This window comes from Anser anser, assembly GCF_964211835.1.
Source record: "Anser anser genome assembly, chromosome: 21".
Taxonomy (NCBI): domain Eukaryota; kingdom Metazoa; phylum Chordata; class Aves; order Anseriformes; family Anatidae; genus Anser; species Anser anser.
In genome coordinates, this window is record NC_139742.1 from 6264015 (window position 1) to 6289591 (window position 25577).

The 25577-nt window shown below is 55.9% G+C and overlaps 1 protein-coding gene across 4 annotated transcripts; it reads right to left on the bottom strand.

Annotated features, from left to right (window-relative positions):
- Window positions 1-158: 158 nt before the first annotated feature.
- Window positions 159-25305, bottom strand: SLC25A25 (solute carrier family 25 member 25). 4 transcript variants are annotated; one of them, XM_083807800.1, is made up of 10 exons: window positions 24909-25305; window positions 7147-7273; window positions 6971-7058; window positions 6084-6195; window positions 5199-5357; window positions 4314-4466; window positions 4089-4196; window positions 3672-3839; window positions 3126-3276; window positions 159-2676 (listed from the first exon to the last, which is right to left on the bottom strand). In XM_083807800.1, exons 1-10 carry the CDS (start codon window positions 25215-25217, stop codon window positions 2492-2494), a joined length of 1560 nt encoding a protein of 519 aa, XP_083663926.1. In that variant the 5' UTR covers window positions 25218-25305; the 3' UTR covers window positions 159-2491. The 4 variants fall into 4 exon arrangements, with proteins under 4 accessions (XP_083663926.1, XP_083663925.1, XP_083663927.1 ...); XM_083807799.1 differs by lacking the exon at window positions 24909-25305 and adding an exon at window positions 15135-15294; XM_083807801.1 differs by lacking the exon at window positions 24909-25305 and adding an exon at window positions 9495-14972.
- Between the last annotated feature and the right edge of the window lie 272 nt (window positions 25306-25577).

Below are 25577 nucleotides of genomic sequence, written 5' to 3' on the forward strand. Positions count from 1 at the left end.
GATCTCGTTTTTTCTTTTTTCCCTTTAAGAATTCTGTTCTCCCAGGTCCTTGTAGGGAAAACCATTCCCAGCATCACCATCCTTGGGAAAAGCCATCCAAGTCTGGCCACAGACAGCACCAATAAGCCATATCGAGAAAGAGAGACAGACACATGGCATCTCTTTGACAGACCTTTATTAGCAGACTGTTCCCTACATGAAGAATCCGAGTTAGATTTGCATAATAACAATTTGTGGTTACAGCTACAAAGATGGTTGTCATTTTGCATTGATTTTTGCATTCTGATATTCATATTTCCATTAGGCCACACTGGTAGGAAGGAGCCACTGCAAAATTTACAATAGATCTCAAAAAAAAAAAAAAAAGGAGGGGGGGTGGGAAAAAATCTTATCACTAATCCAGACCGCTTAGATTCCCACATGGCTAACTACTGACAGCACTGGATAGCCAAGGCAGAGAGCCTCACCTGGAAGACTCTCCACAAAGCAAAAACTGTCAGCAGAAAAGCAGCTGCTGAGTGCTAACGAATCCTTTTCTGACTTCTCAGGCACTTCTCCCCAGTGTCCATTTGCACATAGAGAGCAGTGGCCCAGCAGCAGGATCTGCTGATTCAGCCTCAAAGCACAACTGCAGCAGCTTGGGTCCAAGGGCAAGTTTCCTCCCATCTCTCTAGAAACTTGTGTTTTCTTTAGTCCCTGAGATTTCTCCCCCCTCCCCTTTTACTTAAAGATTCCCCAAGATCGCTCTCAATTAGCTGTTGTGACACCCAACATGCACAAACCTTCTACTTCCCAACTTCAGCCATCCACCCAAAACCCCTTCAGCCATGCACAGAGGCAATTCCAAAATAAGGCGGGCCTCACGGTGCACCCTCTCCCCTCATTCCTGCTTCCTCACCAGCTCCCTTCTCTCCTATGGCATCCTGCTACAGAATTTCTCTGGGCTGAGGTCCTCCAGCAACAACCCCAAACTGGGGAAAGGCAGCTCAAGCCCCAAAGGGAAGGTACGCTAGTGACTTTAGTGTCCTCCCCACGACTCAGCTGTGTTATGTAAGAGAACAAATAGAGAACTTTTTAAAACAGGAGAAATACAAGCACAGTAACAATATTTAAACAAGTCTATAAAAATAGTCTGACATAACTCTGTTCAAATAAATACAAAATAAATATGCTTTAAGCAGTAAAACAGTGGAATGCAACGCTGGTCCATCTTGCCCAAAACAAAAAGTTGGATGAGGATCTCCCAGGCCTCAGAAGCCAGATCCTATCAACTAAAGTAGCCCATAATGCAGAGAAATTTTAAAGCCAACTCTTTCCCTTAGCCTTGTGAAAAGCACCCTTTGAAAGAAAAGCAAGCACGTCCTCAGGACTGAAAGCTCACCTCTCCCAGTGACAGCCAGCCCCTCTCCCTAACACCCCTTCCCACAACAGACCCTTCTGGCTTGGGGACTCCATCCCGCTAATGCAAACCTGAACATCAATCTACAAAGAGGTCTAAAGAGATAGATAGCAGCGTAGGCACTGGGTTTGGAAAGGTCCATCAGCTACCCTTGGCACCAGGCAGAATGGAATTCAGAGGTCCATGCGATGCTGCACAGGGGCTCTCTTGTCGTGCTGGGAGCACAACTGCACAGGAGCTGTGAAGTATTGTCATTTATTCACTAAAGCCATGCATCAAGGTGCCGGTCCACCTAGGACTCTCTAGCCTTCCCCTTTCCAAGCCCCTGCTGAGTATAAGACAAGCCAATCCCGGCATGCAAAGGATACAGGCATGCAGGCTCTAGTCTGCTGCTTCTGTTAGTAAGTGCATCTTGTTAGTGGATTTATGAGACACACTTAAACCTATCAAAAATAAATAATCCTAATCCTTCATCAGGCTGGCTTAAGTAACATTCAGCCTGACCGGATAAACCACTGCCCACCAGCCCTCAAAACCAGTATAGTTCAAAGTTACATTTCATGTCAAGTCTTGGAAGCAGAACATGAATGTCTCCTACCCAAAGGAATATATGTAAACATAATGACAAGCCTGGTGTGGCAGCAGCTCCTACACAAGGTTTGTACAAATTTAAACAACAGGTAGGAAGTTAAACAACTGAATGGAAAAAGAAGCTCTTTCAGCAAGTCAGAAGGTGCTCATCTGCAGGCAAACAGCTCTGTACATGTCATATGCTGAAAGCACACTGTTCCCCAAATCTTTGCTACTTTGACCTCAGCAACTCACGCCTTAAGATTGTGCCAGGAGTTCAGCTCCTGGTCTCCCAAAAGGCCCAACAAAACGGACCACCTGATGGTTTACGTAGAGCTCTGAGTAGCAAGATGGCAAAGGACACCAGATGCTCCCCTCCCCTTACTGACTCACAAACTATCTGAGATTTCACAGCTTTGCTTAGTCAGCTTAGTGTCAACACATTCACAGAATGAGAGATGGCTATACGTCTTGGGATTACACCCCAAGATTTCAGAGTTCAAAGTCCTCAGCATCTCCTGGTCACCGTGACTGCACACCCAGAGTCATCTTCAAGTTTTCATACACCACGTAGCTGATGCTTACGGCCGGGATCACCTTCATAAAGTTTGGGGCCAGACCCCGGTAAAGACCAAATGCTCCCTCTGTCTTCAGAATGTGTTTGAACAGTCCCCGCATCGTCACTTCAGGAGCACCCTCCACAGAAGCTGCAACATGAAAAGACACAGTAAGTAATGCAGCCTATGTCACTAAAACACTAAGATAACACCTGTCTCAAAGAGCAGTTCTGAATCACGCGCTTCCTGTGGATGTTCACAGACCAAAGGTGCTTTAAGGAGGACAGTACCTAACTTCTCAGCAACCCGTGGCTGTGCCGCACATCACAGCCTTTTTCCCAAATTGCTCTGCCGATGCCCTTAGCCCCAATTCCTAATGTGAGCAAAACAGAACTGCTCTGTCCTGGAGGTGCTTGACTCGAGGTGCTAAGGGCAGCGCAAAGTCCACTGTCCTCTTGCAGCATGGCAAATAGCCTGCTGCTCAGCTGCACGGGCTAGTTAAGGCTGTTTTTGCAATGTTTGCACCAGCAGACCTTTACCCTGCCCAGAGACCATGGCAGGAGTTCACACACTACTACAGAGTTCCCCAAAGTTCTCACCTTGGGCCTGCATGCGTGTCCTCACAAGAGCCAGTGGGTAACTGGCAAGCTGACCACAGGTACTAGAAATGGTGCCACAAGCCAAGAGAACAAAGACTCCAGGGTCAGCACTGTTGACAGCGTAGCGTTGCAACCAGGCATTTTTTAGTGTCTGGAAGGAACAAGCTAGAAGTTAGCAGTGAAGAGGCAATCAAGAGTATCAAGTTATATAAAAGATCTGGCATAAAGGCCCAGGGAGGTGTGTGCAATTTCAACCAGGCCTCTCAGATTTATTTTTTTTTGAGCTACTGCTAATATAGGGGCCTGGGAAAAACCCTCCTTCAATTTTCTGCTGCAATTCTCTCCAAAAAAGAAGGGATCGTGCATGATGCCAACTATGAAAGGAGGATCATTGTAGTGGATTGTCATTCAGGCCATTTTGAGTAAAATGTACCCTTAAGGCTGATCAGGAAAGCCCTGAAAAGTTATTTAAATTCCTGTAGTAGCTGACAGGTCTGACAGTGACAAACAAGCAGCACAGCCCTACAAGAGTTAAAGGCTCCATACCTCATAGACTGCCAGGTCAATACCAGCGTATGGAATGATTCCTAGCATGTTGGGGATGTAGCCTTTGTAGAAGGCAGCCATTCCTTCCTTGGAAAGGATGTTCTTGGCACAATCCAACATGCCTGAATATTGTCCCGTCTTTCTTAGAGCCATCCGTGTTTTCAGAACCTAGAAGACAAGAATAAACGCCATGAAGACTCACAGGAGAATCAACAGGAGAAAAAGCACAGACAACGTCATTCTCCAGAGCAGGATGTTCAGGACTACAGCAGGCATCATGTGAGCAGTATTACTTGGCACCAGCTTAACTAAGGAGTTCTCAGAGATAAGGGCAGAACACCAGCTCCGCGACAAGCTCTCGTTTTGGCACCTCGCCGTCACCCTTCATGGGCTGGGCCGGCAGCCCCATGGCCTCACCTCCATCGGGTAGATGCTGCTCTGCGCGATGGCCCCAGCCAGAGAGCCCGCTAACAGCCGCTCGTGAATCCTCAGCATTTCCTGATCAGTGCCAATGAATCGCTTGATCTGCAGAAGCCAAAAAGAAAGGCATTGAGGATCACTCACTATCCCAGCTGCTCTTTTTTCATCCTGTCCTTCCACAGACCCCTCTGCAGCCAGACTCCTCCATGCTCCTTTACTCACCTGCTCGTAGGCCATGAACTTAATGGCAGATTCCGGTGCAATCTTCAACACATTGATGCCATTCCCCCGCCACAGTGACCTTGGTCCACCCTCTCGGATCATTTGGGTAAAACCGCCAATAATGCACATGTTGTTGCTGCGGGAGGCATGAACCTGGGAGAGAGCAAGCTTGGATTAGTTCCAGGCCTGATTACGACAGCGTTACGTTCTTCCGTAATCCAGGGACAAAAGGGCATTTTTTTATTTACCCAGAGATTTGCCAAGGCTTTAATCCCTTCCAGATAACTTCTACAATAGAAAAGCAAGCTTCTCTTCCTTTTCGAAAAGTCCAATGTTAGCTAATGAACCTAATCAATATCTCCTTCTGGAATTGGGGGGAAGGGTTAAACAGACAACTCCCATACCTAGAACAGGGTCAGCTATACCAAGCAGACTTCTCAGCTGGCTCAGGAGGTGCAAGCTAAAAATCAGGTTTTTGCAATGTCTTTATAACGCCTAACACTTGCACAGAATACCAGCTCTGCCAGCTGATCACCACAACCACTTCAACTCCCGTGGGAAAACAACTTGAACTTGTTTCACCAAAATCCAAGTCTTCCAGTGCTCTAAGCTACAGAGCTCTCCAACTACTGACAGTTTTCACATCTACCTCATGAAATCTTCTATCTTTTCTAGACAGTGAAGAATAACTTGCTGACATGACTTTGATCGTTCAAATAACCCAAAACGATTTCTAAAATGCTAATACAGGAGCAAAAGGATTGCTCCCAGCCAGAGTGCTGTACTGTTCATGAACATCGTTATCATCTCCTAGGCATCACTTTGGCAGGAATATTAGAGGAATCAGCCTGGCTATTCAAACAAACTGGGATTGTTCCATCATACCTGCATGAGCACTTTCAAGCGGTCCAAGGGAGCTGTACAGGTTCTGGACACGGCACCTGCGCCTCCACCTGCAACCAGATGTCTCCACCACATCCCTGTTTGCCTCTCTTCCACTGTGAACTCATCAGGGACTGTCAAATTCTCTCCGACATCAAAGATCTGCAAAAACATAAGGTGTTGAGAAACATTTTACCAGCTGGCAATCTTGCCAAAGTTTTATTGCTCTTTATCAGTGCTAAGTGTTGAAGCAATGAATTTGCTCACTCCAAGTCAGCAGCTTATCTGTAACCATTAACTGTTGTGTCTGACCACCAGGACTGCCAGCACTAGAGCATGTCAAAGGGCACCTTACATTTAGAAGGCTTCTGTCCGGGGAGCTGGGAATTGCTAAACGTTTGTCTGCATTAAGGTACTGTGGATCACGGTAAGGAACAAAATGATCAACTGCAGGCAATTGCGTAGGGAAAAAGCTGAGCCTCACTGGAACGTTCAAAGCTCACAGCCAGTTTAATCTTGTTACACGCTATTTACACACACTGAAGTATCTCCAGGAAGGACAGCTGCCTGTCACATCGGTTTCTCCTCTTAACGAGTTCTGAACTAGCAGGAGCTGGCCACTGGTGCAAGCTCTCAGAGGTAGAAGCCAAGTTAACACACTCATCTTTTTGCAGAAAGTAGGTATCACCCTGTGCCAGAGGCTCCAGAAACAGTGCCTATGATGGGTGGCAAGATAAGAGGGCAGGACAGGAAGCGACTAGCTTCCAGGCAGCTACTGAACCATAAAGAAAATGATAGAGACTTGTGATAGCATCCCCTGGGGGTTCATGGCTTTGACTGAGAACCTGGGGAAAGACCAAGACCTGCTGTGGAAGAAGCATTTCTTACCGTGGAGTGCTTCCAGTACAGGATGATTTCAGGAATGTTCTCCACTGGGTGCAGCAGGTGATAGTCTCGCCACTCGTTCCAGTCAATTGTCATCGTCCCATTTTTATCCATGCTAAAAAGATTTATCATTAGATGAGCACAGACTCCCACTGGGTGACAAACTCCTCCTCCCCTTCCCTTTGATTATTCAGGCCTATGCCAGAAAAAGCTTTGCAAAGCAACTGCTGAAAGACTTCCAAAGAGACACAAGACAAAGCTAGGAAATCTCTTCACCAAACACTGCAGAGAGATAGAAGCGGTCTCCCTTTTTCTCCCCTCTTTCCCCTCTAACTGAACCACGGAAGTTGCTGTACCCCCTCCTACCAAAAAGCAAGTCCAACTAGTTTCCCAACTGAAGGGAAGAAAATACTTACTAGGTGACAGGACCCCAGAAGTGTCCCGTCCTTATTCTGACACACAGGCAAACAGACAGAGGGAAGGTTGCAGAGGAAAGAAAGAGGAAAAAAACAGCACAGATAAGTGGTGGTTAACATGTTAGTGCCACATGCAAAACGCACTCAGCATTTCTGAAGAGCAACTGCACAGTCCCTCTCCAAAGCAACAAGCTCAGGGTAGCAGGACAGTCAGACAGGAATGCAAACCAGCTCAGGTGCAAGCCCTTCCCCACAACAGGCCAGCAAGAAAAGAGGTTCTAACAGTAACTGCCCATAACACATTACAGCATTTAAAGTGTTAATTCATTGAAAAAAATCAAAAAGAAAAGTAATAGGCAAAAAGGGAGGAGCTGACGTTGCCAGAAAGTATGTACAGGGTAAAGACATAGGTTTCCTTCTCTCAGCATGAAGATTTCATGTTCAGCAGGACAGAAGAACCAGCTGACTCCTTACCTCTTCAGTATTTTCTCGGCCTGCTGTTCAGAGATCTTGACTCCCAGGTCCCGAAGGGACTGTACAATCTCCTGGGCATCGATACGGCCTGCAAAGGTAAGGCCCTGAGCTCAAGTACGTGTAAGACCAGCTGAAGCAAACAACAGTCTATTTGTGGGCAAGAGAAAGGTGCTTACCATCGTTCTTCTTATCCAAACTCTTGAAGACCAGTCTCAGTTTCTTCTCGTGATCTTGGAGATAGTGAACAAATTCCTCAAAATCCAGCTGTCCATCCAGGTCCTTGTCTCCAGCCTTCACAATTTTCTGTTCAGAAGACAACCAAAAACTGTCAGCTCCTTTGTTTGTTCAGATCTGCCCCTTCTACCACCATATCAAAACATTATTTCCCACATGACTTTGGCTTTTCCCCCCCAGAAAGCAGCTGACAGAATTAAGAATTTGCTCAAAGAAATCTGAGCAAAGTGTCTAAAAGTCACCTGCTTCCAGGCAACCCTCTTCCAAAGTTAGTTACGCAAACGAAATGCCTCATGCTTTTATTGGGGATACTCTGCTAGTATCAGGTATCTCATCTCAGCCCTACGTCTTGATTAACACCCTGCATGACAGTTCAAGAGCTTCCGCAGGGATTAAGTGTGTGGCAACCAGATTTGCATAAAATCACCAAAGTTCAGTAATAAAAAGCGAGCAGGAGAAGGAATTTCATGCCTAATGACGATACTTAGAGAAGTAAGCTACCTCTGGCAAGAACCAACTCCAACCAGAAAGAGCCTGTCCAGCCCTAGTGGACACGGCCAAAGATAAAAACCCCTCCGAACTGGTTTAAGTACCCCGGAGCTATGTGCTTTAATTATACAAGTTTCCCTGAGAAGCATAAAGAACGAGGAAAGGTTCTTAGTAGGACAAAGCTAGAATCAAGATTAGATCGTGTCAGACATCTAGGACAAGGCGAACGATGAATTAACTCATTCCAGCACGGGGCAACAGCAGATGAAGTGTCCTATCTAGGGGCACGTGGCTTCTTGTTGACAGGAGAGGTGATCTCCAGGCCGCAAGAATGTGGCTCAGGGAGTTCCCGTTTCCCTTCTTGCTCAGTCACTTGCCTTTGACAGCCCTTTTCAGCATGAGTCAGTGAGCAGCACAAAACGATGCGTGATTCAGCCCACTTCATCGCCTGTATTTTGCTTGTAATTCTTGTACCATTTATGCGAGCGGCAGGTGGGTTGTTAAGGAGGCTCTAAAGCACGACCCAACACCAGGCCGACCCTCTGTTCGCCAAGATTTTGTTCAATATTTAGGCTTCAGAGGTAACAGAGAAACCTAAGCTTCTGGTGATATTTCCCCAGCCTCTGGACGCCGGTCTCCATTAGCCTTAGGTTTTTGTTTCACTGCTATTTTAAAGTGATTTCAATCCTGAACACATCCCTATTAAAATTCTACCTTCCTCTTGCCCCAGCGTGCCCTGTCATTCCGGCCCTAACGCTACGAGGATTACCCCTAATCGTTTACGAGCTTTAAATAAGAAAGTGCCGTCCCAGCCGCGCTGACCTTTGAGGCGTGCCCAGTCTCGCTAACCTGCCACTTATCATATGACTGATGTAAAGTTCAGGCACGGCTCCGCATCCAGCTCGCGGGCTAAAGATAGGCCAACGCCTCTCACATGCTGCAGCCGGCCCCCGACAGCTGAACCAGGGCTTCCCCCTGAGCGTCACCCCGGCCAGCTGGCAGCCGCGAATAATTCAGGGGCAGGGCAGAGATGTGACTGCGCAACTCGCCCCCGAATGCCGAGCTCCGGCATCTTCTCCGGAGACGCCACCAAAAACCTGCCTGCAGCTCCTTGCTCTACCAGCAGGGAAGCAATCGGGGCAGGCAGACCCGCTCCCCGGCCGCGTTTCGCTGCCACCCACACAGCACGTGGCCCTGCAGCACGCTCGGGACCCCGCGCATCTGAGAGCCGGGTTTGCGTCTGCCCAAAAAGCCTGCCCCGCTCTGCAGCTCCACCGCCGGCTGCCCAGGCTCTCGACAGCCCGGTGTGAAAACGCCACCAGCAGCCAGCTGGAAGCACGGGCCGCGAGATGGAGCCGAGCAGAGCGCTTGGCAGAGTCCCTGAACCTGCCTGGAGCCGGGAGAGAAACGCTCTTGCACAAGCTCCCCGCTCAGCAGCACGCGGCCGCTCCCCCCGCTGCGGCAGGCAGGGCTCACGGACACCGGGCAGACACGGCAGCGCGCGGAGGAGGAAAAGGAAGAGGATGTGAAGCCTTTAATTTCAGCAGAGGAATCCACAGCTTGAAAAAAAAAAAATATTTAAATTGCGTCACCTCAACTGGTTTAAGCAGCCTCAGAAGCACGGAGCTCCTACCGGATTTAAAGCAAAAGAACCCAGAAGCCCACCCGCGCTGCTCCAGCCGCCCCTGCCTCGGCAGGACACGTGGCCGTGCCGTGCCCCGCTGTTAGAGCGGAGCCCTAACGAACTTCTCCCCCGCCGAGCAGCCACCCGGGGCTGTTCGAGCCCCCCGGCAGCACTCACCCGCGGCCGTACCTGCTTCCACTGGCGGTAGGTGGAGAACTCCTGCGAGGGGATGAAGAGGCTGAGGCGGAAGATGGACTTGAGCTCTGCCGGCAGCCCCTTGGACTCAAAGTACTCAAACTCTGCCTGCTCCTGCCCCAGCACCGGCACGTACAGACAGAGGCAGAGCATGGTCCCGAGCCGGAGCCTCGGCTGCCCTGCTCCAACGGACCGGGAAGGGAAGTGAAGGCGAGCGAGCCCCGCGAGCTAATTTCAGCGCGCGGTGGGAAGGAAATGCCGGCGAGTCCCATGACACGCGCCTATGAGCTCCCCGGCTCCGGTGGGATTGGCTGCTCAAGCCCTGCCCTTCTACTTAAAAGGGAAGCAGTAGCAGCCCCGGCCCACTCGTCAGAGCCAGCAGCCTCCCACGAAGGCTCCGCCGCCGGCACCAGGCTCCCAGTACACTCCCAGTGCGCTCCCAGTACGCCCAGAGCCCTTGCATCACTCCTGCTCACCGCGGTTAACTCCTACTGGGTGTCTTGTCTCGTCTCGCCCAGGCGGCTTCGGCCAACGCCCGCGGCACTTGCCTGCTGCTCCGACCACCCCATCGCCCCTTTCCGACCCTGCTCTGTCATGCTGGGGATCTGCGCCCCCAGCACTGCGGGGTCCGGGCTCCCTCACCACCTCTCCCACCACGACCCAACAGGACTGACACCCCCTTCCCAAATTTCTTCCTCTAAAAGCCAGTAGGAGCAGGGTGCCAGCCACGTGTCGCTTTCATGTCCCATTTGGGATGTCCAGCTTGAGCAAAAGCCTCGAAATCCCGCTGCTACTGCGGTTCCTCTGCTGTGCCCGAGCGCGGTGACTTTGGCGGGGAGGTTTCCCCAGACACCTTGGAGCAGGCACCCCCGGACACCAGCCCCCTGACGGAGGCAGCGATGAAGGGCATGCCCGAGGCTTGCCCAGTGAACCTCCCAGACCGCGGGCAGGCTTCCAGCAGCCCCAGCTGCTCCCAGCCCGGCTCCCCCGGCAGCTGCGAGCTGCCCGGCCTCCCCTCCTCCCCCGGCCCCGACAGACCGCGCGGTCGGTTGTGCTCCGTAACGACAAGTGGCCCGGGCAGAACAACATTTTCCAGTTCCTGCCACTCGATTTAACCGCCTGGTGAGTGACTTCCTGAGCTTTCATCCTGAAGACGGCCGGCCGAAGAGGGAGCGCGGCACACGCAGCAATTAACGCCGGTGTAATTACAGGCTCCGGAGCGCTTCCTGCAGTCAGGTGCCCAGGAGAACACCCAGCCCCGCAGTGAAAACGCCGACCAAGTGCAGCAGGCTAAGGGCTCCGCTCGCTACAGAGCTGCTGACTGCCAGCACCACTGTAAAACACGAGTTACAAATACAAATATAATTATATCTCGCTATTTGCCATGGAGAAGCTGTCACGCCGAAGACCCAAAACGCACGCAGCCGGTGACCAGCTGCCCAGACACTGGGTGCTGGCTGCGCTCGAGGCACTGCGGGACGACTGCTCGCTGCTAACAGCCTGCGGACACGGCGACGTTTCCTTGTGTTTGCTCTGCTCAAACAGACCTCCTGGCCAGGGCAAAGTCCGGGCAGCGCTCCCCTCCTCGCACCTTGATGCACGAGGGGCCTTCGCGCCGTCACCGCGGTGTTTTGCTCTTTAGATTCGGAGAAAGCAAGCCAAGGTCAGTCGTGAGCTGGTTGCGGGGCAGCACATCGATTGCATGCATTGGGAATATTTGATCTGGGGGTTATTTCAAGGTTTGTTGTTGTTTTATTTTTCTAAGAAGCTTAACAGCTCGTGCCCCGCAGCAATGGGGTGCCGCGGGGAGCCGTGACCCACGAGGGCTTCCCAGCACCTCACCTGCCCCAGCACGGCGTTACCTAACCAGGCTTAACCTGCTCCCTGCTGACGTCTCTGCGCGAAAACAGGATCTTCTCAGGGCCTCCAGATCCTCTTAGGGATCAGCCGCAGCAGCTCACCCCACGCACGCCACCGCACAGCCCAGCCTGCCCACCCCGCGTCTCGCTGCGAGCAGCGCCCTGACTTTACGCACGGGATGACCAAACTCGGTGCCTTCAGCAGCCAGCCCACGGCAGGCAGCTCCCCCCCGGCCCAGGCCCAGGCGCTAAATGGACAGACAGAACTCAGATTTGCCCACCAAGCCTCGAGATCCCCTGCACACCTTCCCCCGAGGCGCCGAGCATCCCTATTCTAGGTGCTTGGCGGCTCAGTTGCCATGCCAACGTGATGCAGATTTCCCTAATAAACTCCATCTCCACTTGGCAGCTAGAACAAAAGGCAAAATCTGCACATTTTAGGAAAGAAAGCCTTACCACCTACGTCAGAGGAAAGGAGAGAGGTAACGAGGCTAAGAAAGCTGATTTATGCAGGGTGTTAATTACAGGACAGCGAGCTAAGAAGGAGAGGCAGATTACGAACTAAGCTTATACCAACAACTCTGGTTATAATGACGACGGGAATTTAAAAAAAAGCATTTACGAGTTCTTACATTTCACCTAAAAAACATCCTGGTAAATGTGGAAGCACCCAACAGCCACGCAGGTCTCCGAGCTGCCGGATCCGTGCTGCCTGCACCCAAGGAGCAGGGGATCACTGCCCACTGCCACCACGCAGCCCCCAAACGCTCACGGAGCCCCCGGGGTGCGGGTGCAGCCCCAGGGCTTGAGACGTGGGAGCTCTGGGCAGTGCATCCCTCATTTACGGGCTGTGTCCCCAGCCCGTCGAGCCAAGGGCAGGGCTGAGAGCTGCAAGGCAAGCCAGCCCTTCCAAGTCACCCCTCGCCATCACCACCAGCTGTCACCCCCCAAATACAGGCAGCCAACCCCGCTGAAGGGGGCAGCAGAGGGCTCTGGGCTCCTTCTACAAGACACTCGCTTTGCTTCTCATCAAGGAACCCACAAATCCATTTTCCAGTTTATTCACAGGATTTGGCTCTTGCTTAAACACTGTGAGTTACCGGTTCAACAGCCTGCCATGTCGGCGGTAACCTTTCCAAGTCATTTGTAGTCTCCCAGGCATCTGCCTCCCCGCTAGCTTCCTCCAGCAGCTCCGGGAGGTACCTCCCAGAGGATGGGAAGACGTAGCCATACAAGGAGCAGAGAGTACGCCGTTCGATTTTAAATTTACTTCGCTAAAAAAAAAAGTCCCTAAAAATATCAAGTGCCAGCGAGCGTCACAGCCACACAGCTAACGTCCTCCTTCGGGGGCACAGCAGCTCTCTGGGCAAGCACACCAGAGCTGCTGCTCGGAGATTTCAGGAGGTCCTGCTGACTCGGTGCTTTAATTTCTGGAAGTTAGCTTATAATTAATCGTACAGTACAGAAAGTCCTCGCAGATCACAAACAGCGTAACGCGTGTGAAGGGGGGAGTTAATGATTGCAGGGACCCCGCGCAGCACGGCGCAGCGCTCAGCCAGGCCCGCGCCCGGGGCAGGACAGGGACGGGGCAGGCAGACAGACGGCCGGTACGTGGCACAAGGGTGAGCCCGCCGGGAAAGGTGACCTGCTCCATCGCGGCTCCAAAGTTACAAGTCCAGATGGTGACACGGAGGGCAGGTCGCGCCTCTCCTGCGCACACGCGCCCCGGAGCCAACGCACCGCGTTTACAGGCCGCGTTTTCTCCTACGTTCTCCTACGACTCGCGTCGAAGCCGTTCCCTTCGGTGAAGGAGCTGAGCTGACACCGCCGCGAGGATCGGGGAGCCACGACTAGGAAGCACCTTCAGTCATTTACGGACACGCAAATTCCTTACAGGGAGCCAAGCGTCAGGCACGGTGTTCTGTGTGCTTTTAGCAGCTACGGGCGTCTTTAGGAAACAAAGCGGCACGCGGTGAAGAGACTTACCCCAAGGTCACCGCCGTGCAGCGGCACAGAACAGAAGCCAGGTGTCCCCCACATTTTCTTTGCCCCTCCCGTAACACCGGCTGCTCGCGGTGATTTGTAACCTGCCCCTAAGGCCGTACTGGACTTTTTACAACACCTCTACTCCAGACGGGTAATTAGGGCACAGATATACGAGCGGGCTTCACAAGCTGCTGTCCATCCGCTGAGCCACGGTGACTGGGCGCAGCATTAGCCGGTTGGACTGCAAGGTAAAACCTATCTGCATAATCCTCCCGGGGACAGCTTTGCTCGGTATTTTACTTGACAGGGAGGACAGGCTAAAATTACACAGCCACAGCCTCACAGCAGATGGGCAGTTCCTTCCTAAGCTGCAGTAACTCCATTTTATCACATCCTTATCCTCCAGGCATTCCTGCGTTAGCCAATTTTAGGGTTCCTATAAAGCAAAGCTTCTCAGGGTCACGGAGGCGAGAGGAGATCTCTGTCAGCGCCCTCCCCGCTGCAGAGAAAGCCTCATCTGCAGGTGTGAACAGATGGGCTCTCCCTGACTGAGGGGCCATTGTTCCCTCGGAAGGTACCGGAGATTTGCAGCCCTGCTCTTTCAAGGTTTTCATCGCAACCTCCTTTGGTTCCGAGCCTCTGTCCTTCCTCAACCTCTGCGCACAAGAGTCCTCCTCTTCTCCTCAGGGCGCACACACCTCTGGCTTTGGAAGAGACGCACAGTGCTCGCTGCTGGTGGCGGGGACGAAGGCAGAAGTCTTCCTCCCTGCAGATATTTCAGCCGGGTTGAGGCAGGGAGTGGCTGCTGCTCGGCGGGACGTGAGACGCCCCCCTGCCTGCTGCCGTTCACAGCACCAGCAGGAGGTACTCGGCCCCCCCACAGCCCGAACCTGCTCGGTCCCCATTTCGGAGAGAAGCCTCACAGCGGCAACCCCATTTCCTTATCGAGCAAGCTGGATCCTGCCAGTCGCCCACCGCTTCCCCTCAGCATCACGGCCAGCCCCGGCTCCCGCAGGGCTTCTGCCCAGCTCCGCTGGGTCACCCCCCCGGCCACAAACCCCACGAAGCAAGAGCCGGCCGCATCGCCCTCAGGAGACGGGCAGCGCTCCCTTCCCCCTCGCAAATAAGCCAGAGCTGCCGTCAGCCAGCCTCGTACTACGGGGCCAGCACGAAACTAAGCCGCTTTTGTTCGCCTCCCCCCAGACAAAGCCTCGCCATTTATCCTCCGCCCCCCGCGCGCCCACCCCGGGAAGTTCCCGGCCCCGCAGATTTCGGTCCCCTCCTCGTGCTGCCCGCTCCCTGGGGACAGCCCTGCCTGCTGCGGGCCGGGCCACCAGCCAACGCACTCGGTTACTCAGAACACGCTAGTTCCTTGCAGCTTCCAGAGGGCTGCCAAATTACCAGACTGACTCCCGAGGATTTCAGGGCCTTTTGGGTCCCACTCCCATCTCCGGGGCAGGGCAGGGGCTCGCCACTAACCCGCGTTATCATCCCCTGCCCTCCGAGTTACGCTGCCTGCGAGCCACCAAGGATTTCAGACCCCCATACTCCCTTAGAGAGTATTCTTTTCCTTTGAACATCGCATCCGAAAGGTTACATTGCCTCTTTGCAGCCGTTCCCCTGGTCCCCCCCGTTTCCCTCCTAGCGAGCACACGCATTGGACCCGCTCACCACTGCCGCCCCCTCCCCAAGCGCGCACACAGCTCATCCCTGCACACTCCCCCTGCTCCCCGCCGGCCTGGCACACCCCTCTGCAGGCCCCTGGATATCCCGTTACCTTCGGAAAATGCTCTGCGGGTCCAACCACCAGTAGGATAGTTGGTCTCCTTTCAGTGGGGTCAGTCCCTCTGTCCTGTGGCTTCCCCAACATCTTTGGCCCTTTCTCCCCGGGGCCTGGGAGCGGGCTGGTGTTCCCGGCCTCATCCTCTTTTTCATCTGCAGGACCTTGGCATACGGCCCTGGGGAGGAAGCTAGACAGAAAATGCCAAAGGCTCTGCAGCATCGCCTCCGCAGCGAGCGTCCCCGGCAGGGAAAGCCCGCGCACTCGCAGCCGCCCGCTGCCGAGGGTGCTGAGCGCACCGCCGAGCACCCCAGGACAGGAACGGGCACGGCGGCCAGCGGGAGGGAGGTTCAAGGCAGCGGCTCCACGGGCTCCGATTCCTTACGGCCCGGCTCCTGCGGACGCTTCCTGCCTTTTGAAATTGCTGCTAGCGCAGCCGTGCCTGGCCTGACAAGCAGCTCATTGTACAGGAGCCTCACAAATCTGGTGGCAACAGACAAAGCGCAAGACCTCTGGCACGGAGAAGCCGAGACGCCGAGCTTTGCAGAGGACGCTTGCACAGAAAAGCCGAGACGCCGCGCTCGGGAGGAGAGCTTAAAAAAAAAAACAAAACAACAAAAAAAAAAGCCTCTCGGAGAGGCTCAGGCTTCTCAGAGCCGCCAAGGAAGCGGCGCGTCCCGGCGCATCCCACCGGCGGGGCTGAGCACCGGGGCTGCGTCCCCACTGCAGCAGCGCCCAGCCAATCGCCGCTCCCAGCGCCGCGGGGCCCCGGAGCCAGGCAGCGCGCACAGGCGGCCGGGAGCGCGCGGGCACCCGCGGGGAGCGCGCCCGGCGGGCAGGGAGGGCAGCGAGCGCGGCGGCCACGGCCCCGGAGCCGCTCGGAGGAGCGGGGCTGGGCATGGCGTTTACGTACCCGCTCCTCGGGCTCGGCAGCGGGGCTTTGTTCGGGCGGCAGGCGGTTCTCCGGAGCCGCGGCTGAATTAACCTCGAGCTGCTCCCTCTCTCTCTCTCTCTCCCCGGTCTATTACGGTGCCATTCGTCACCACGAGAGCTGTTTGGTGCCGCATTGTGCTCCTGCCGTCGGGCTTCCAGGGGCACGCTGGCACAGTGCGGCTGCTTATCTCCGCACACTCTGACACGCTGCGGGCACGGCGCCGCCGAGCAGACGGGCCGGAGCTCTGCGGCACGAGCCTCGCAACGCGCGGCGTCGAGCAAGGGGTTAGCTGGGGCACCGAGCGGAGGCAGCACAAGCAGCACACAGCACCCGCGCGCATCGCCGCACGGCCCCGAGCACGAAACATCCCCCTCGGGGGCTCCCAGACCTGCTGTGGGGCTGCGCCACAGCGCCCGTGAGCAGCACCAGCGCCCCGGGCACACGCCGTGTCTGCGCTGGGGTACCAGGGAGCTCCTGGGCAGCCCCACATCTCTGCCCACCTCCTGTGCCTGCGGGAGGAGGGCACCGCGTGCCTCGCCTCCCGGAGCGGTGCGGCTCTGCCCTACGAGCACAGCTTGTTTCTTTACCACGATAACACAGCACGCCGCAGGTCCCATCACCGAGGCTCCCAACAGCAGCTCGGCGAGCTCCTCGCCGCGCACCCCACTTCTGTTTCCAGTTTTTAACCTTCGCCGGTGGCAAACAGTAGGAAAGTTTTGTTTTACAGGTATCAGATATAGAACTACGATCCAAAACCTGGAAGAACTACAAGTTTTAAGCAGCCCATCCGCAAATACATTTGAGAGGAAGAATGTAAAGCATCTCATTGTAGGGGACTTGCTACTGCTGAATTCCTTTAACCAACCTGAGTAATGGAAAAAGGGACAAGTACGCAGAAGAATTCACATTACAAAGAATTCTTCTGCAAATACACTTCGGTTACTTAATAAGACAAAAACGCTGCTCAGTCATCAGGTCCACATACAGCACAGAAGGGTTTTAACTTTAAAACTCAACGCGCACAAAAAGGCAGAACCAAAAAGGGGACGGAGAGGCAGCCCCACGGGGCAGGAGCAGTCGCTGTGGCAGGGATGTGGGTCAGGGGCAGGCCGAGGAGCAGGAGGCAGGTGAGCTGTGCCTCCACGGCTGTGCCAGCGCCTGCCATCACAACTACAGCACAGAAGTTACACTGCTTTCTAAGGGACCCAAATCACAGCGCTTTAAGGTGGTATTTTAACATTTCCAATGCTGCTGAGCCAAAGGAGGAGCAAAGCAGATTCTCTGAACCGGGCACGGTCCATCAAAATCCGCTTCTAGCAGCCCAAGGCTGCGGCTCCAGGAGCAGCAGCAAACGGGAGCTCTTCTGGTGGCCATGAGCTTCAGGCAGCTCCCGCAGCCCTGTCAGCTCTGCGCCCACCCTGCTCCCGCAGCCGGGACGCGCAGAGCGCTGGGGGAACAACAGCTGGCTGCAGGCACGGATGGGGTCAGGAGGAGACAGGCACTGGAGCTGCCTCCTGCAGCAGGCGGCACACAGCTCCATCGCCCAGAGGGACTGGGGACATCGAGGGCAAGGCACACGAGTGGGACCGGGGCTTGTGCCGGTGGTCACAGCGCTGGGCAGCTCCGTACGAGGACATGTTGGGCCAGCTGACCTTACTGGGCGCTGCCGCTCGGTTCCTCCGTGCTGTATGAGCTGTTTGGGGTGTGTGCATGGCAGGGACCCCATCTCCCTTCGCCCATGCACAGTAAATAGCCATCTGTGCAAGAAAGTACTTGCTCGGGGTGCAATTAAGGCAGGAACTCGGCAACTCTTCCTCGGCTTTTGTCCTCAGAGGAATTCTCCCGCCGCACTAACCCACCCAGCTCCTGGAGAACAGACTTTTCTAATCATATTTGGGAAAAAAAAAAGCATTTATTTTACCAAGCGAGGAATTTTATTAGGTCAGAACAATGAAGGCAGTAACAGCGAGATGATTACAGCCGGAGGCGAGGCAACCGCTCTCCTCCGGGGAGCTGCACACCAGCATCACCACACCGCCAGGAGGCCAAGCGCTCACACACAACAGATGCAACAAATGCAGCAAGTCCGGCCTGAGCCAGCACGCAGAGGAACAAAAATTCATGTTTTTTTCTAGAAATCGCACACGGAGGCCGCACCAAAGCTCCTTTCCCAACCTAACCCCTTGGCAGGGTCGGGCTTGCAGCTCCAGGTGCTTGCAGGGACCGAGTCCGGGGCTGTCAGGAGGGAAGGGCTCCTTGGGGCCCCGCTGTCCTGCGCCACCGAGGTGTGGTCACGGGGTAACAGAGGAGAAGGCGGTGATAAAACCATGCCATCTACCCCAACGGAGACGAAGGAGAAAGGAAAGAGCAAGAGGATGACGTGGTCTCTTAATTAAAACAGCGTTTTCCTCGTGGTGCAGGCTGGCGAAGGGAGGTCTGCTTTTAGGCAGCAAACCCAAGGTGTTGCACGGCCCCTCCGATCCCGTCCAGCACACCCAGTACCTGCCGCGTCTCCCGCGGGCCCTGGGCCTTGCTGGGCTGGCAGCAGCGGGCAGGAGCCGGGTCCCAGCCTCTGCTTGCTCCAAGATGGCTTCTGCACCACTCCTGAGTGAGCGCGCAGCCTTTTCCAGCAGGAACCCGAGCCTCGTCAGCAGACAGCTAGCTCACGCCGAAAAAATGCGGGAGGGAGGGTGAAAAGCAAGCTGGGCAGAGGGAAGGGGAGCAGCGAAACCTCTCCTCCCACACAGGGGGAGCTGCCGCTGCGGTCGCCTGCTCCGGGTCCCGGCGTGACCCCGCGGTGACGCAGCCCCGGGACGCCCCCGAGCAGCCGCCGCTGCACGAGGGACACCCGAGGAATGCTGCTGGCACCGCTCTCGCGCCCACCTCTCATCTTTCCCTATGTAGTTTGTGAAAGATGAGACTTTACGTACTTTAGAAGGGGAAAGACAGCTGAAAGGAGCCCTGCACGGTGCTTCTGGCAGCACGCTGCAGGAACCTGAACGTCTTGGCCACCGCTGCTTAACTAACGAAGCTGCCCAGTGCCGCCCAACCCCGCTAATGTATCGGGGTGGCAGGGCAGAGCTCGGCGAGCAGCAGGACGAAAGGCAGGCCTCTTCGCAGGAACCCGGGCAAAAGCGGCTGTCCCAGCGGCTGGAGCCGAGTGCAGTACCAGCGGCACACCGAGACACGCCGGGGGAACTCTGGGGCTGTGCCACGGCCACATCCCACCATGGGAAGGGCCAAAAGGGCACCCTCGGCGCTCAGGAGGCGGACAGTTGGCCTCTCCCTGCGCCCGACGGATCAGCGGGCACAGCCCCGCAGCTCAGCGCCAGCAGGAAAGCAGCAGCTGAGCCGTGACGGCCCCGCAGCCACGTCACCCAGCCCCTGCTCACCTCTGGGGCCTCGCACCCCACGCGGCAGCACCTCTCGGGGCAGCTCAGGGCCCAGCGGTGTCAGCAATCGCTCCCGGAGCGGAGCTCTCTGCTCCGAGCCCCTCCAGCTGCTGGGAAGACCCCACAGCAGCAACGTGCCCCCTGACAGCGATGCTCCAAACAAACTCTGGGGCATCACTACACCGCACCGTGTCCCACATTCGGAGGCACTGACATAGCCCTAGGACACGGCCAAGAACAAAGCCTCATTCACCGCCTTTCTTTCAGACCTGCTTGTAGCAGCGCTCCCGCCCCCGCCTCCTCCTGCCGGCACCGTCGGTGTCACACCAGGGGCACAGAGCCGCAGCGCTCCCCGCTTTGGGGGGCTCACAAACGGGAGGGCAGTCCTGCAGTCCTCGTGGCACCTCGTTAACACACCGCTGCACGGTGCTCAGCCAGACTCGTCACTGACTTCTGTTTCTTTGAGGAAAAGAAAACCACCACCAAGTACACTCAAGTTTTTGGTTTATCTGCCCTTATCTCGGTAATTTCATTTATTCCCCTCCCGAGCTGACTAACAGGCAATGGCCCGGATCGGGACGAGGATCTCTCTCACGCTGCTCGCCAAGGAACCCAGCCCTGGTAATTAAACACCACCGCGCAGAGCACCCAGGGAAAGGCCAAAGCCCCAGCGCAAGCCCTGCTCGGGCACCCAGCTGCTTCGCACCGGCTCCAGCATTTCACCGCACTCGGCTCGGGGACCCCCGCAGGCACTCGGCTCCACTACAGCTTGGAGCGAGCAGCGTCCGCAGGGTGCAGCCCCGCGGGGAGAGCGGGGCACCTCTCGGCAGGACCGGGGCTCGCTGGGCGATATCAGCGCTCAGAACTGAGGGCTCAGAGCCACATCCGCGCCTGGCGGGGCTCAGCCGCTGTCCTCCTCCCTTCTCCCCCGTAACTCGGAGAAAGGGCTCGGCTAAACAACCCCGCGAGGCACCGGGCTCCTCCGACTCGCCGCGCTGCAGGGCAAAAAGCCGTCCTGGAACGCTCCCAGAGGGCGCCTCCGGGGAGCTGCCTGCCTGGCCCCGTGGTACGCAGCCAGACGGGGAGCAGCTCACCTGCGTACCGACAGCAGGGGTTGGGCAAGAGCGAGCTCCTCTCGGCTACATCTGCACCTAAATCTCACTTCCAACCTACCCCAGCGAGCAGGGACGTGCGCTGCCGGTTTTGTGCCAAGTTAATTAACCGCAGCAAGGCGTCCGACGAGAGGAGGCCAGGTCCGAGCAGAGGCTCTGTGTCACCACCGGGCTGGGACAGCAACGCTCCAGGCAGCCTCCACCCCCCGGCACTCACCGTCACGGGGCACCAACAGCGACGCCGCGCGGGGAAGCCTCCCGGTGCCCACGGCCGCCCCACATTTCCCCGCCGCGGCGGCTGTCTGGGACTCGTGCGATGGATTGCCAAGGGTTCGTTTGCGTCTTCAGAACACCTACACGGGTGAGTCCGCGCTGACTCATCCCCCGAGCGCAGATGCAGAGGGTTTATCTGCAGCAAAATCATTGACCTACAGCTCGTGTTTCCCAAGCGCCTGGGAGCAGGGCCCTCCTCACACAGCACGTTTCAGCACACGGACAGCCACCAGTCCCCCCTCCCCACGGCCCAGCAAACACCCCATTTCTGGCTGCTGTTTTAACGCACATCATCTCCAAAAGTCTGGAGTTACTTAATGTGTTATTAACACAAGGTGAAACTGCTCTCGGACCAGCTCAGGGAGTCTAAAGCTGTCCTCCGGGCTTAGCCAGGAGATGGGCAAGTCGCTGCCAGCAGGAGGAAGGCTACCAGCTGGAACATCAAACCTCTAACACGGCTTCACTTGTGTGATTGTGACCTTGCGTTGCTCAACCCCACCGATGAGTTCCAGAGCCCTGGCCACAAGCTTCCCAACCGCCCCGGCAGGATCCGAGACACGCGGACCATGAAGATGCTGGATCTGAGAGCACACAGCTTGGGGGAGAGATTTCAGCCTAGATTATCGAACAGTTTTGCTCTTTTTTCTAATCACAGACTTCTGTAGCACAATAAAAGCTCGGGTTACCTGCTTCCAGAGCGCTGCCAAAGGGAAACAGGTGAAGGCCCTGCACAGAAAGAGCCCCTGCTCCCTCTGCCCTGTACAGCTGCTGAGGGTTTTAAGACATTACACATAGCGTAATATGGAGTAGTCAAGTCTTGGAGAGTAAAATAGTTGCAGAAATAAGTCTAAAAGAAATATTAAATAAAGGCATGAGAGATGATAAAGTACTGATCAGAAATAAGATTCAATCTTTTCAAAATTGCAATAATACAAAGCATTTCTCAGTCCATCCATCACAGATGGAAACTGGCCAGAGCTAACCGAGCAGCTGCCGCAGCAACAGTGGGGACCCCGCACTCATTCCCTGACAGCTGGAGGAGCCCGGGAGCCACCCCCGAAAGGCACAGCCCTTCAGAGCAGCCTGAAGGGACCCAAACCCCGCAGAGCCCTGCGGCAGCACGGTTATGCCCCTTCAGTACACGCCAAAGCAGGATTTGCAGGGGAGTTTGGACAGCACCCGGAGATCAAAGAGGAGACACCAGGCAGAGAACGGGGCGATGAAAGGCAGCGGGAGGATTCGGGCAGAACAGGAGCTGGGGTGGTTTCCTACGGGAAGGCGAGACCCTGGCAGCAGCAGGCAGTCACACAGGTGAGGTCGGGAGAAACGAGTACCTCAGGGAGGATATAAATGCTGTCGTTTTTTTAGCAACGCACCACCTCCAGATACAGAGCAGGAAGCACAGTGCTGGTTCCACTACCCTTGCTCCCATTAAGCGCATATTTTCAGTTCCATAAACCTACACAAATATTTTCAGGAGGGAAGTCGGAGAGCAGTAAAAAGATTAACTACTCCCGAAGCAGATTTAACTCAGCAGCGAAGCGTTGCTTACATAGAAGACGAGGAATGCCTCTACAACAGTTTGCACGTGGTTACTCCCTTGCTGCTCAGGCACAGCGAGGTATGCGCGTTGCTTCATGGACCCAGCGCAAACAAGCGTTTCTCTGGAAGGCTCACTGATTTGGCACACGGGATTCGTCAAATGGTTTAAAGATAACAGCATGGCTTTAAAAAAAACATCGTTTACATAAGCAAATTCCACCCAAAGGACATCTGTGTACGACTTCTCCTCTCCCCCGGCGCCGAAGGCCACCCCTAGAACAAAAGGCAGCAGTTTTCTGAGAACGCTACCGAGGGTTTTATCTGGGTGAGAACTCTCAGAGGCTGAGGGAGACAAAATATCGCTCGTTCGCTCTTCGAGTTGCGGCCCAGAACGGTTACTGCTGCCACAAGGACTTTTAGCCTGCTGACGCAGAGCTCAGCCACTCACGGCTGGTATCGCAAGGCTGATGTTTTCTCCAGCTGTCCCTCGAGCACTGGAAGGGAACTCCCGTACCAAATGTACTCCTGCACGGGAGGAAAAGTAAGAGGTACCTGAGGCACTAAGTGATTTACTGATCACAAGCAGCCCGTGTGATTTGTGCTCAGATCAGTCTCCAAACACCACGTCCGCTCAGCCAGAGGTTTTCATCTCGACCCTTACACACCTCTCCTGACCGCGGCGTGGCATTAGTTACCCCACGTGTCAAAGTGTCATCCTTAGCTCCGGCTGGGGAAGGAAAAGGAATGACTTATTAATAGAACTCCCTGGGAAACAGGAAGTTTATGCAGCTTTTCCTAAAAAAACACAGGGTGGAAGTTTTCCAGCCGGCTCTCCAAGGCCTGCTCTCATGTGTCTAACTGGAACAGAGAGGTTTGAACCCTGCGTTCCTGCCCTAGCAGGAGCTAACTTTTAAGCTGCTGCAGGGGGTGCTCTGCAATACTACCACGAGCTCCGTTTCTCTACCCAGCCACTTCCTTCAGGGCAGGAGAGGAAGCAGAGGAAGCAAAGGGCCGAGGAGCAGTCCCGACAGGTGAGGGCTTCAGCAGCAGCACCAGCATCCAGGCAGCGCTCCCCTCGGGCGGAGCGGTTCCAGTCCCCACAGAACATTTCCTCTCTGCCGTTCCTGCAGCGCGGCAAGCAAAGAAACTCTCTGCCAGAAAGTAAAAGAGCATTTTGGTTCGTAGCGCATCCTCCCAGCCTGGAAAATGTCAGGCTGGACTGAGTAACATGCCCGGAAGGAGAAGGGAATGCAAACCAAGACCGGCACACAGGCACAGAACATTCTGGGGATGAGAGCCTCCTGCCAGAGCTCAGGGATTCAGCCCCACAGGGGGCAGCAGGTCAGCACCTCACAGGGCATGCACAGGTGATTTATGGGGTGTAATCAGGTTTCAGCACCGAAGCGCACGCCGCAGCAACTCGCCATGGCACTGACGTTATTTTTAGAAGCAGCACAAGTAAATCACTCACAGGATCCTCGTGTCCCCCAAGAGTTATCGCGCTCTGCAGCAGCGAGGAGGGTGGCAACCAAAAAGCAACGTTAACCATTAAAAGGTTGGGGATTCAGAGTTAGAAGGGAGCCGGCAAGTTTGGGAAGGGTGGGTGCACACAGTCAGAGCAACCAACGGGGTCGCCACTCCCAGGGCAGGGAGGGAGCAGGAACCATCACTTGAGTTTTCTTCTCAGTGACTCAGAAGCTCCCCGCAGCCCTCCTGCAGGACTGATTGCCCTGGAGATCACAGCTCGGCTGCAGCCCTTTATCTACCTGGAGTCACCCCGGGACACGCAGCAGTTTTACAGTCCTACACGCGCGATACAGGACACGATGCAAGGACAAGCCGCGTGTGCACTGACGAGCTCGTTCCTCTGATTCACAGGGACCGGAATCGCACTGACTGCAATGAAACGGGGCAGCGTTACTAACGCTGGAGCTTGGAGCCGGGACTCCCGTGCACAGCACCACACAGAGCAGCATGACTGCAGCAGGTCACAGCTCCCGGCACTCAGCACACAGTCGGCGCGCTGTGCGTTTTGCATGCTTCACGGGCGAACTGCACAAACCCAGCAGCCTTCCTGTCTAGATCCTGCACCTCTTAAGATAATTAGACACGTGAAATGGGCACGTGTAAAATGTTTTGGGCAAAAAAGCCAGGCAGCGAGCCTTTGGGATGCCAGGCAGGCTGCTGGGAGGGAATGGAGCGAGATACTTCGCGGCGACCTGGCTGCACCCACCCCTCCCAAACCCGCCTCGGCAGGGCTGGGGAGCTTCCCCGCTCAGAGCCTCGGGAGCTGGGCTGGCAGCGCCCCCCCGCCAGCAGCGAGCCCTGGGCCCCACACGTGCGGTTAGCAGCACCGGGAAGCAGCTCGGCTCCTGCGGCGGGCTCACACGGGTTTGGCGAGCAGAAATCGGGCACTGCCAGGCGCGGGGGGGTGCAGGCAGCTGCGGGCCCGGCCCCCGCCCCCCCCGTTCCTCCCGGTACCCCCCAGCGCCCCCCGTTCCCCCGCCGCCCCGCTCACCAGCAGGTCGAGCTCGGTGCGGTGCAGCCCGAGGCGGCCCAGGCCCACGGCCAGGTCGTGGATGCAGAGCGCGCCGTCACGGTTCACGTCCAGCTTCTGGAACAGGGCGCGGAGCCGCCGCTCCTGCTCCGAGGCCTCGCACAGCGCCCGCCCGCAGGGACCGGCACCGGAACCGGGACCGGAGCCGCCGCCGCCACCGTCGGTCACAGAACCGGGCCCGGGAGCAGCGGCGGCGGCCCGCGGGGAGCCGCAGGGGCAGAGCACGCCGCTCACCACGGGGGACGCCAGCGAGCGCCGCGCCCCCGGCATCCTCCCGCCGCCCGCCCCGCCGCCAAATGGCGGCACTTCCGCCGCCACCAGCCGCCGGGCGCTTCCGCCTTCGCGCCACGCGCCGCCGCCCCCACGTGACGCCCCCCCGCCGCCCAATGGCGGACGTCCCCCGCGCTGACATCAGCCGGCACGCGCTGCCGTCCAGCTCGCGGCCAATCGGAGCAGGGTGCCGCGCGCGAGCCGGTACGGGAGGGCTGAGCAAGCTCTTATTGGTTAAACGCCGGGGAGGAGGCGGGGAAAAGCCGCAGTTGTTCCAATCAGATCGCGAGCCAGGCCTCTCTTTGATCTTGACGGACGTGGCGCGCACCCAGCAGCTTCCAGAGGGGGGTGGGCGCTCTG

Excerpts from the sequence above, each read along its gene's own strand:
- SLC25A25 (XM_083807800.1), bottom strand. The coding sequence starts at position 25,217 with ATGCCGGGGGCGCGGCGCTCGCTGGCGTCCCCCGTGGTGAGCGGCGTG. Across the intron at positions 4,467-5,198 it reads GCTTGAAAGTGCTCATGCAG|GTTCATGCCTCCCGCAGCAA; the intron begins GTATGATGGAAC and ends GCTCTCTCCCAG. Across the intron at positions 3,840-4,088 it reads GCAGCATCTACCCGATGGAG|GTTCTGAAAACACGGATGGC; the intron begins GTGAGGCCATGG and ends CTTGTCTTCTAG.